The 13096-nt window shown below is 29.9% G+C and overlaps 2 protein-coding genes across 2 annotated transcripts; both read left to right on the plus strand.

Annotated features, from left to right (window-relative positions):
- Positions 1-1018: 1018 nt before the first annotated feature.
- On the plus strand, positions 1019-5564 carry OCT59_028976 (uncharacterized protein). Its single transcript, XM_025321576.2, has one exon. The coding sequence runs from the start codon at positions 1119-1121 to the stop codon at positions 5280-5282; it is 4164 nt and encodes a 1387-aa protein (XP_025168503.2). The 5' UTR covers positions 1019-1118; the 3' UTR covers positions 5283-5564.
- A 178-nt stretch (positions 5565-5742) lies between these two features.
- Positions 5743-10284, plus strand: OCT59_028977 (uncharacterized protein). The gene has a single exon (XM_025311768.2). The coding sequence runs from the start codon at positions 5802-5804 to the stop codon at positions 9660-9662; it is 3861 nt and encodes a 1286-aa protein (XP_025168504.1). The 5' UTR covers positions 5743-5801; the 3' UTR covers positions 9663-10284.
- Positions 10285-13096: the final 2812 nt, after the last annotated feature.

Below are 13096 nucleotides of genomic sequence, written 5' to 3' on the forward strand. Positions count from 1 at the left end.
CTATAAAGATTTTTAATGTTTTCATCAACGTATTAAAAAATAATTCATAAATTCTTATAAAGTTGAAAAGTACATATTACCACGTATAAATTTTCAATAAAATAATGAATACTGTGTCAACCTTCAAATTTGCAAAACATTATATATAAGACCCTATTATATTGAAGCAAAATTACGAGAATGAAGAAAATAATTTTGTATGGACCACGTACAAGAAGAGTTAGTATTTTATTAAATGATTCAAATAAAGATTTAAATTTATTTATTTTATTTTATTTTAGAAAAGTGATTCGGATTTCGGAAAATAAGTACATATTAACGTATAAGAGGAATCGTTAAAAAAAAAATTAGACTAGTATAAATGACGACTGACGACTTATCAAAAAGACGTGAGAAAAGGAAACTACTAGTGAAAGAAATAAAAAAATTATGATTGACCGCTTAATCCTTTAAACTAATTTGTTGCCAAATTAATCCCTGTCGTATAAGTTGTGGCACATCCATTTGTAATTGTTTTGAAAATGAGCGACGGTTGATGGCGATCCGACGAGGATCCCGTTTCAGGTGAGTAACCATGTGATTCCTGCGCTACCAAGTCGTCTGAGGCACTTAGTTTCTTTCGAGGTGGTAATATTTCTTTGGCGTCCAAAAGTACGTGAAAAGGTTGGTAATACCATACGGTAAATAATATGTACAGTGTTAAATTCGTAAACTCGAGCAAAAGATCACTTTGAGAGGTAGTTGGCTTTTTTCTTTCAGTATATATTGTATTTCTTTTGGTATGAATGAAATTTGTCTTGAAGCACGCTATGAAAGGGTATTGTTCTTCAGACACGTGACGAAAATTTAAATACTAACCTAATCAGAAAAAATCTGAAGTCATATATTTGTGATTTTGGTTTACATATTGTCCTTAATGTTTACAATATTGGTATTATGCCATGTGGATCAGCATTAATAAGTTTAGATCAATAAAACAAAGTTTGACAAAAACAATACTTTTTTTTTTTCTTTTTTTTATTCAAACTCTTTTGTGCCCAAAAAAAATTCACATAAGTATATTGCTTTGCATTCTGCGTTACTTGTGTGAAAGAGAACGTGCAATAACAGAATTCGTAATGTCGATTACTCAAATTGAAAAGTTTTTTTCGGAAATAGAAAACTTAATTAAACTTAAACTTCAAGACAAAACTCTAAACCAACCCGATATTGAACAAAAATTTAAAGAAGGAAAAGAATTGATTGACAAACTAGAAGAAGATGATGAAGAACGGCATGGACTTTTTAGGTATAAATATCACATAACATATGCTAATTATTTAAAAATTAGCGGAGAAGGAGACAAAGCTAGCAAGCAGGAAAAACTAGCAAAGAAATTTGAAAATTTTTCTGAAAAACCTGAGAGAATAGATACCTACAGAACAGAGTCAAGATTATTCATTGATGCTGTCCTAAGAAATATTGGTCTAACTTCTAATGAAGAGGAAGAGAATAAAGAGAATATTCATGAAGCTGTTGAGAAAGAATTAAGTGAGATTAAAGACATTTTAGAGGATAAAGTTACTGAGTTTTTTCGAAATACTTTTGAAAAGTTTAATAATGTACCCAAATCTTTTGAAGATTATAAGAATATCGTTGCATATGAGATAATTTTACGTAAGATAGCAGATAACCCAATTAATGAGTCGCTAATTTATTTGGAAAATTCTCAGACTAAAGATACTACTAGCAAGGATCAAAAATCAAAAATTAATAAAGAAAATAAACAACAAATGATTTCCTCTTTAGAGAAATTAAAATCATTAGCTAGTAAAGCAGCTTATTCAATAAGATTGGCTTTTATATATCATTTTTTAAATTCTCCAAACAAAAAAGAAATCTTATTTAGCAATACTGTATTTACAGAAGAAGAAATTAATAAACGGTTCAGAGATATCGCTTTATATTTCCATTCTGATAAAACGAGTCGACCTAATACTCCAACTTGGCTTCAAGAAAAACATAGAAACCTAGGTGACGAACTTTTTAATTTTACTCTAAAGTTTAAAGAAAGCTTATTAGAAGACTTGGAAGGAATCTCACAAAATGAAGGTTATTTGACTTTTCACGAAAAAAAAGCAAATGACCTTTGGAAAATTGCGATCGATTATCGTAATGCAGCTAAAGGTCAATGGGATAAGTTGAAAGTATTAAATAAAGATGATGTTGAGAAATTATCTCCTGACGAGTTAAAGATTGTTGGCATAGATAATGGAATATTAGCCTATCAGGAATATCGAGCAGCTTGCAGAATTGCCGACAAATCTAAACAACTAAAAAAACAAGTACAATTACGAGGAAATATGGCATTGTGCTTATACATTTCTAACAAATTTATAGAAGCTCAGTTATATGCTTTATCAGCAATTCAATTGCAACTTAGAAATTCTCAGAATGTCACGCAACAGGATTTTATTGAAACAAAAAAAATATTTGATAAAGTTAAAGGTGGAGGTCCTACGATGGATACCACAGAGGGGAATACAGTGAATGCCAAAGAAACTACTAAACTAGAAACTGAAATTAAGCTAAAAGACAAATCTGATAATACAATGGCTTTAGTAAGAACGGTGGATCAGGGAATTTCCTTTTTTGAGAGAAAGACTATTCAAGAATCAATTAACAACGATATGGCAAATATAAGTGTTGGGCTAATGCTCAAGGCAGACCAGAGTTTAGTTCGTTATCAAGTACCAGCAGAGGTGATTTTGCACGCCAAGGAACGTGTTGTGAAGCATAAAATTGTAGGGGGTGCAGCCATGGGAGGTGCAATGGCCGTGGGAACGACAATATCAGTAACTGCTGGTCTTCATATTTATGAAGCAGTAGCTATAATAGGAGTTACGTCAGTTGGTGGTCCATTTGCACTCGTCAGTGGACTACTTGCTCTTGGTTTAGGTATATGGGCCGGTGTGACCTTATGGAAAAGAGGGAATCGTCTCAGAGAAGTTCCAGAAATTCGTGAAAATCTTAATAAAATCATGATCGAAACAATAGGAGCTTATAATAAAGGGGAATATCAGGAGGTTATTAAAGCACTTTCCGAAGAATATAATAAGAAGACGAAGGATAGTCTTTTAAAATTAACAAAACGTGAAGATTTCATTAATACTGATCATATAATAGAAACACTCTTATACTATGGCTTTAGATCTGATGGTATTGCTTATCTATTAAATTTGCTTGGTGAGGTTTTAAGTAGTGGGAAAGTAGAACTTAATGGAATGACAAAAAAAGACTTAAAAGCATTAGCAACGAGTGTTTTTAATGGTGCGCTAAGTGAAAAACTAGTAGACGATGCTAAGAAACTGGACGGCCGTATTCGTGAATTACGAAAGGGCCATATTGTTAGCACTTTTAATAAATTTAAAGATTCTGTTTTACTTAAAGAATATAGTGATATGGCTAAAGAATACAAAGATGATGCTGAAGAAATGCCTTTTATATCAAGACTGGAAGAGATGCGTAATATCACAAGGATTAATCGAGCAATTTTTGATATATTAGATGCCGGTAAAGAAGAAATTAAACGAGCAATCGAAACTATTAAGGAAGTTCAAAATTCAATCGACAATAATTATCAGTTTGTTAATTCTGCTAAATGGCGTTACGAAGTTTTGGAGGATTTATTATGGGTTATTAATGGTGAAGAATCACCTACAGAATCATCCGAAGAATCATCCGAAGAATCACCTAAATTATCTCTAATCACTTACATAGATGATAAATACATCAATTATCTAAATCAACAACTAAAGCAGGCATCTTCAACCCAAGAAAGGTTTCGTCTTTTCAATGCAATAGCAACATGCTATGTACAATTAGCTGAGAAAGAAGATAATAATCGATTAAATGGTTTGTGTTATTGGAGATCTGCCCAAAAGAACTATGAGGAAGCACGTGAAAAAGATCCAGAGAATTTAGATGCTGCACTTGGTTTTGCAAAATGTTTACTAAAATTATCTAAATATACTCAAGTTATTCAACTTTTAAATGTGTGTCCAAACTTAACCTCTTTATCAGAATATTGGTACTTTCGTAGTATTGCTTATCAAAAGAAGGCTGATTATAAGAATGCTAAGGAGAATATTATTGAAGCATTGAATTTGGATAATAAAAACAAGTTAGCAGATAAACAGAGATTACTTCTCAAAAAACTAAGTGAAAAAAATATAATTGAATGGCGTATTAACCGTTACAAAAAAGAAAAAAACGATATCGATGACGTAGATTATTTTAAAAGTTCCCATAGTAAAGAGAGTCCTACTTATAATATTCTTTCAATTGATGGAGGGGGTGTATGTGGAATATTACCTGCCTTATGGCTTAGTGAAATAGAATATCGTACCCATAGACCTATTTCTCATCTATTTAATATGATAACTGGAATATCGGCTGGAGGGATTATTGCTGCTGGACTATCGGTACCATTCTGGGAGATACACCTTGATTCAAAGAAAAATCCATATTATGAATGTTCAGATAAACCAAAGTTTTCGGCTTCAGATTTGTTAGATATTTATCAGAATCAAGCAAAAAACTTGTTTATCACCACAAATAATAATAATTCACAGTCATTTTTTAAACCAAAACATACAGAACAAGATCGCAGTTCGTTGTTTTCTGAACATTTTGGTAGAGTACGCTTGAATCAAGCTCTTACTGAATTGGTTATTCCTGCAGTGGATGTAACTACTAGTAACTTAACACAGACACATTTCTTTACGCGTTATGATGATCGCAGTGATGATTCAAAAGACGATACTTTTTTTGATACTTTAATGGCAACAACAGCTGCACCTACCCTTTTTCCACCTTACGAGATAAAGGGAAGAGGTTTATTTTCAGGCGAAGCTTTGCATCTTAATAACCCAACGATAGCAGCATATGAGGAAGCTATCCGATATAATGCGCCAAAAGAAAAGATTTCAGTGCTATCTCTTGGTACGGGAAGTTATGTCCCAGATCCTTTAAATCCTGACCTATATCGTGATAGTCTTTTTTGGGCACGAAATCTACACAAAATAGTACTACCTCAACATGAAGGTAATATTGATAGCCTAATGTACAGTTTATTGGGAAATCGCCATCAACGATGGCAAGTTTGGCTTGAAGAACCAATAGAATTGGATGACTGCAAAAGTACCTCTTATCTCTTAGAGCTGGGTCATCAATATATAGAAGAGCTTGATTCTTCGGATGATAATCCTATAAACAAGTTGGTAGAGTCTTTTGAGAAATGATTTGCCAACAAAGTTTTATGGAATTCTTACTAGAGTCGTTATTTGTAATTGAGATATTTTCATATGTACTGTACATCAAGATTTTGACTGTTCTTTTTTGCTATTTATTTTTCAAACTGCCTATTGTGATATTAAAAAGTATATTGCCAACATTTACAAACTCGTATTAAAATAAAATAATATTCTTAAATGAAGCAATTTATTCAGCACTTAAAAATTTTGTATCGAAATTTCTTAATTGGATTAATAAATTAAAATAAATGAAAAATTTGACGGCTTTAAACCAGTACTTTTATTTATATAAAATAAGGAATAGACGTTTTTATTATAAATATATTATAAATATGTATATGATTCGTCATAATTTTTGAAAAATTCGCATTTAATCAAATTTAGTATATGCAATGGCGATCGCAAAAAGTTCTTTAAAAAGCCCCGCAAAGTTTTTTTTTTTAAAAAAAAAATTTATAGGACATTTTAATATAAGGAAGAGTAAAACAATTTTAGAAGAGATCCGTAATGTTAGAAAAAATAAATCAAATTGAGAATTTTTTTTTAGAGATAGAAAACTTAATTAAACTTCGAAACAAAACTCTAAACCAATCTGAGATTGAACAAAAATTTAAAGAAGGAAAAAATTTAATTGATAAATTAGAAGAAGATGATGAAGAACGACATGGACTTTTTAGGTATAAATATCACATAACATATGCTAATTATTTAGAATTTAGTGGGGAAGGAGACAGAGCTAGCAAGCAGGAAAAATTAGCAAAGAAATTTGAAAATTTTTCTGAAAAGCCTGAGAGAATAGATACCTACAGGACAGAGCCAAGATTATTTGTGGATGTTGCACTAGGAAATATCTATCAAGCTTCTAATCAAGAGGAAGAGAATATTCATGAAGCTGTAGAGAAAGAATTAAGGGGGGTTAAAGATATTTTAGATGATAACGTTATTGAATTTTTTCGAAATACTTTTCAACAGTTTAATAACTTACCCAAATCTTTTGAAGATTATAAGAATATCGTTGCATATGAGATAATTTTACGTAAGATAGCAGATAACCCAATTAATGAGTCGCTAATTTATTTGGAAAATTCTCACACTAAAGATACTAGCAAGGATCAAAAATCAAAAATTAATAAAGAAAATAAACAACGAATGACTTCTTCTTTAAATGAATTAAAATCATTAGCTAGTAAAGCAGCTTATTCAAAAAGATTGGCTTTTATATATCATGTCTTGAATTCTCCAAACAAAAAAGAAATTTTATTTAGCAATACTCTCTTTACAGAAGAAGAAATTAATAAACGGTTTAGAGACATAGCTTTATATCTCCATTCTGATAAAACGAATCGACCTAATACTCCAACTTGGCTTCAAGTAAAACATAAAAATCTAGGTGACGAACTTTTTAATTTTGCTCTAGAGATTAAAAAAAGTTTATTAGATGACTTGGAAGGAATCTCACCAAATGTTCAAGAAAAAAAAGCAAATGATTTTTGGAAAATTGCGATCGATTATCGTAATGCAGCTGAAGGTCAATGGAATAAGTTGAGAGTGTTGCATAGAGATAAAATTAAGGAATTTTCTTCTGAAGAATTAAAGATTTTTTGCATAGATAATGGAATGTTAGCCTACCAAGAATATCGATCAGCTTGCAAAATTGCTGATAAAGCTGAGCAACTAAAAAAACAGGTAAGATTACGAGGAAATATGGCATTATGCTTATGCATTTCTAACAAATTTATAGAAGCTCAGTTATGTGCTTTATCAGCAATTCTATTGCATCTCATGAATTCTCAAAACGTCACGCAACAGGATTTTTTTGAGGCAAACAAAATATTTGAAAAAGTTAAAGATGGAATGGTGGATGTTACAGTGATTACTGAAAAATTAGATTCTGAGATTAAACTAAAGAGCAAATTCGATAATATAAAAACGGTGGATCAGAAGATTTCACTTTTTGAGAAAAAAGCTAATCAAAATTCAATTAATAACGAAGTTATAAAAATAAGTATGCTCAGGGCAGACCGAAAATTGGTTCGTTATCAAGTAAATTTACACACCAAGAGTCATGGTAAAGAAGAGCAAGAAATTCGTGAAAATCTTAATAAAATCATGACAAAAACGATAGAAGCTTATGATAAAGGTGAATATCAGGAAGTTATTAATGTACTTTCTGAGGAATATAATAAGAAGACGAATGATAGTCTTTTAAAATTAGTAAAACGTGAAGATTTCATTAATACTGATCATATAATAGAAACACTCTTAAAGCATGGATTTAGATTTGATGGTATTGCTTATCTATTAAATTTGCTTGGCGAGGTCTTAAGTAGTGAAAAAACAAAAATCAAAGCAATGATAACAACAGACTTGAAGAAGTTAGCAATGAATGTTTTTAATGGAGTATTGAGTGAAAAACTTGAAAAGGAGGCCAAGACTCTAGATGATCATATTTATGAGTTACGCATGAAACTCAATCCACCTAGTATTTTTGATAAATTTAAAGATCCTATCATAACCCAAGAAGATAAGGATCATTCCCAAGAAATGCCTTTTCAATCAAGGTTGGAAGAAATACGCAATGTCACAAAAATCAATCGAGCAATTTCCGATATATTAGTTGCTGGTAAAGAAGAAATCGAGCGAGCTATCAAAACTATTAAGGAAATTCAAGATTCAATTGGTAGTAATTATCAATTTGTTAGTGGTGCTCGTCATGAAGTATTAGAAGATTTATTATGGATTATTAATGGTGAGGAATCTCCATCTGAAGAATCATTTAAAGAATCACCCAAAGAATCATCTGAAGAATCGCCCAAATTAGACGGTGAATTTATTAGTTATCTAAATGAACAACTAAAACAAGAGCTTTCAAGTCAGAATAAAATGCTCCTTTATAATACACTAGCAGCAATCCATGAACAATTAGCTGAGAAAGAAGATAAAATTAATCGACTAAACCGATTGAAAAGCTTGTATTATTGGAAAGTTGCTCAAAAGAACTATGAGAAAGCACGTGAAATAGATCCAAAAAATCTAGAGGCCGCACTTGGTATTACGAAATGTTCACTAAAATTATCCAAATATACTCAAGTTATTCGACTTATAGATACGAATCCAAATTTGACCTCTTCATCAGAATATTGGCGATTTCGCAGTATTGCTTATTGTAAACAAATTAATTATAGCGAAGCTAAAGGAAATATTATTGAGGCATTGAGACTAGATCATAAAAACAAATTGGCTGATGAGCAGAGGTTATTTCTCAAAAAACTAAGTGAAGAAAATACGATTAAATGGCGGATTAACCGTTACGAAAAAGGAAAAAAGAAAATTAAATATGAAATAGATTATTTAGAAAATTCCCATAGTAAAGAAAGTTCTACATATAACATTCTTTCAATTGATGGAGGAGGTATAGGTGGAATATTACCTGCTTTATGGCTTAGTGAGATCGAATATCGCACCCATAGACCCATTTCTCATCTGTTTAATATGATAGCTGGAACATCAACTGGAGGTTTCATTGCTGCCGGACTATCAGTACCATCCTGGTGTGAACTTTATGACTCTCCATATTATAAATGTTCAGATTCAAAACCAAAGTCTTCGGCTTCAGATATATTAAATCTTTTTCAGAACCAAGCAAGAAATTTAATCACTATCCCTGATAATTCATGGTCATTATTCAAGCCAAAACACGAAAACCAAGACTGCAGATCATTTTTTTCGGAATACTTTGGAAGAGTTCGCCTAGGTAAAGCGCTCACTGAGTTGGTTATCCCTACAGTGGATGTTAATGACTTAACACAGACACATTTATATACACGAAATGACGATCGTCGCAATTATTTAAAAAACGATACTTTTGTTGATACTTTAATGGCAACAACAGTTGCACCCACTTTATTCCCATCTTACGAAATGGAAGGCAGGAGTTTTTTTTTAGATGGTACTTTACATCTCAATAACTCAACAATGGCAGCTTATGAGAAAGCTATCCAATATAATGCAGAAAAAGAAAAGATTTCGGTGCTTTCGCTTGGTACAGGAAGTTACATCCCAGATTCATTAAACCCTAGCCAATATCGTGGTAATCTTTTCTTGACACATTATCTTCACAAAGTTGTGCTACCTCAACAGGAAAATAATACTGATCGTCTAATGTACAGTTTACTGGACAATCGTTATCAACGATGGCAGGTCTGGTTTGAAGAACCAGTAGAATTTGGTAATTACGAAGAGGAAAATATTCATAATATTTTAGAATTAGGCCATCAATATATAGAAGAGCTGGATGCTTCGGATAATAATCCTATAAACAAGTTGGTAGAATCTTTCGAGAAAAAAGTTGAAATTTTCAATGTTTAACTAGATATTATCCTCAACAAGGTATCATGAACTTTATTGGAATACCTCTTGTGATGCCAAAATTGTGTGGCTTATTTTGTTAAATTCTTTTCTTCTTATGAGGAAATGTCGATTATCAGTATTACTGATTATAGATATCAGTCATTTAATCACGATTAGGTAATTTCAATCCATTCAATGGCATAACAAAAATATAAATTTGTTCTTAAAAAAGCTTTTAAGCGTATGCTATTTAATAAGCAGCAGAAAACGGTGATGAAGAAATAGATGTACAGATGTTTAAACAATGAATAGTTTAACCATTTGGCATGAACATGGAAAAGGGACAGGAAAAGATTTAGAAAAGCCTTTTATTTGTATCAAAAAAGCAGCAGAAAATGGTAATGAAGTAGCAATGTTTAATTTAGCATATGTTTATAAAAATTGAGAAGGAACAGAAGAAATTACGAATTTATTTTTCTTTTTTAATATCGTTCTGGTTATAAATAACTGTATTGGTGAAAAATCAATATGTGAAAATAATTCCATATACGTATAAATATTTATGTAAATTAGAAATTGGGCATTTTTATAATTTAAATACCTTTAAAGTAATCAAATCATCGATAACAGTATAAAAAATGGCGTAATAAATTAAATTTACAAGCTTATCCATTTCTCTATTCATAAATGTGAAATTCCAAAATTGAAAGTTATGCCTATGGAATACATTATTCGTGAATTAACGTTGCTAAGCTGTCAAACCTCTAACCTTCGAAAAACTTTCACCCAAAAAAAACCTCCAGAATAATAAAACTGATCAGTCTGAGATTTGAGCAAAAATTTTAATTTCTTTATTTTAATATCTGTCAATTTCTTTTCTTCACTAAACTTAAAGCTTTCCAAGAACTTTAATATTTTCAATATATAGTTAAGCACTTGTAGAGTTTAAATGCTGAAATAAATCTCGAACAATCGGAAGAAACTTCAAAAATTAACGTCAAAGATACATAACAATTGATTTCTTCTTTAAATATTTTGAAATTATTGGCCGGTAAAGTAGCTTATTCAAATAAAATTAAAAAGAATCTTATTTAGCAACACATTATCTACGGAAGACGAAACTAATAAACGGTTCCGAGACATCGCATTATACTTCTATTCTGATAAAACGAATCGACTTAATCCAAATTGGCTTCAAGAAAAACATCAAAACCTAGGCGCCGAACTATTTTTTCCCCAAGGTTTAAAGAAGGCATTTTGAATAAGTTAGATGAAAAAAGAGTAAACGATCTTTGGAATATTGCGATCGATTATCGTATTGCTGCTAAAGGGCGGGATATGTTAAATGTAGATGAAATTGAGAAATTTTCTTCTGAATAATTGAAGTTTTAAGCATGAAATATGGAATATTACTAGGGAGTATCGAGCAGCTTGCAAAATTGCTTATAAAACAAACCAGTTAAAAAAGTAAAATTACGAGGAAATATGGTATTATGCTTATACATTTCTAGAAGCTCAGTTATATGCTTTATCAGTTGTTCAATTGCACTTAGAAATTCTCAGTATGTCACGTAACAGGACTTTATTAAGATAAAAAAATGGTTGATAATGTCAAAGGTGGTGATCCTATTACTGAAGGAGCTACTAAACTAAATATTGAGATTAACCTAAAAGACGAATCTGATGAAGAACAGTGGACAAGAAAATTTCCCTCCCCAACAAGAAGGATATTCAAGATTCAATTAATGATGATTTAGCAAAACTATATATGGTTTGATTTTCAAAGTCAGACCAGAGTTTAGTTCGTTATGAATCTCCTAAAAGATTTTGAGAAACGTGCTAGTCAGCATAAGCCGAGAGGATACAGTTATGAGATCTGTAATAATTGCAGGAGGTTCAGTAACTGTGAAAGTTTTGGATTTATCATGGGTTATTAGGGTAAAAATTAACGATCCCATTACCATAAAAAAAGAATGGTAGCCGGATTTGTTGCGGGTTGCAAACATGATCCGGATGATCGGTAATTATTATATTCGCACTATAATCCGAATTGGTTGATCAAAAATCTGAGAGCTAACCATATATTAACATCAAGGAATTATGAATTAGCTGGTCAAAAATTTGAGAGTTAACCATATATTAATATCAAGGAAATATTTATTATTATACATTGTTCAGGAGGCTAATTTTTGTGATTAATTATAATAGGGAATTGAAGGAAGTTAAATATATAAAAGCGGCTGAAATAATTTAAACGTTCTTAAATGAACCCGATCAAAAAATATATAAAAAAATATATATAGTATATATCCGAATTTTATTAAAAAAAAATATATACAGTATCTGAATTTTATTAAAAAATATATATATATCTCCAAATTTTATTTTATTAAAAAAATATATATACCTGAATTTATTAAATTTATTTATTAAAAAAATATTTATTAGTAAAACCAAATTATAATTAAAAAACATAGTACAAACTAAAACATTATGTGAATTTAATTATTAAAAAAAAAATTATAAAATTATATGAATTTACTTATTAAAATATATTTGATTTTATTAAAAAAAAAATTATATATTACACATATTACACGAATTGATTTACTGTATTAAAAACATATGTAGACATAGGATCCTCCAAATTTGATTTGCAATATTAATAAGTTTTTAATCATGTGAAATAAATTTTATAAACGAAAAAAAATTTTTTAAAAAAGTTTTTTATAAAATTTCAAAAAAAATTCTTCTTTTAAGGCAAATTACAAGATTATTAAATCGAAACGTAAAAAACAATAAATTAAAATTATTTTAGATGAAAAAAAAAATAAAATAAATTATTTATTTATTTCAAACGAAATTAAATTATATCTTACCAATACTTTTGTTTCTGCAAATAAGTGTTAAAATTTATGGTATTTATCATACTCTTAGTAAGGACCGGTCACCGGCCCTAGGGTATGACTCTAGTTATTATTTAAAAAAAACCATCTAGCTATGAAAGTATAGATGTATTAACTAAATTACGTTATTCTAGAATAAAAAACACATCACGCAGATTTAGGTGAGCTGGTTTTCTTTAAATTACTTTTTAATGAAAAGGTTATTATCGCTAACGGTTCATTCTTTTTTTCTTATAGACTCGAATCTCTTGAACAATAGCAATAGAGATGTAGCAAATTATAAGTAATTTATACAATTAAATTTGAAAATATTTAATTAAAAAAAAAATCTTTTTGTGTTAAATAATTTTTTATTTCGACGTGAAACGATTTGTATAATCGTATGTATTTCTTCTTCGGCAAAAAAAATGTATTTTATGTACTAGTTTTAACTTAATTATTTAATTATAATAAATAAACTATTAAGGTAATACATTTTAATATTTTATTTACTTTCGCTATAATAAATTGCGTATTTTATTGTCAATATTATAATTGTTGATTTTT

Source organism: Rhizophagus irregularis, chromosome 8, assembly GCF_026210795.1.
Source record: "Rhizophagus irregularis chromosome 8, complete sequence".
In the NCBI taxonomy this organism is placed as follows: Eukaryota; Fungi; Glomeromycota; class Glomeromycetes; order Glomerales; family Glomeraceae; genus Rhizophagus; species Rhizophagus irregularis.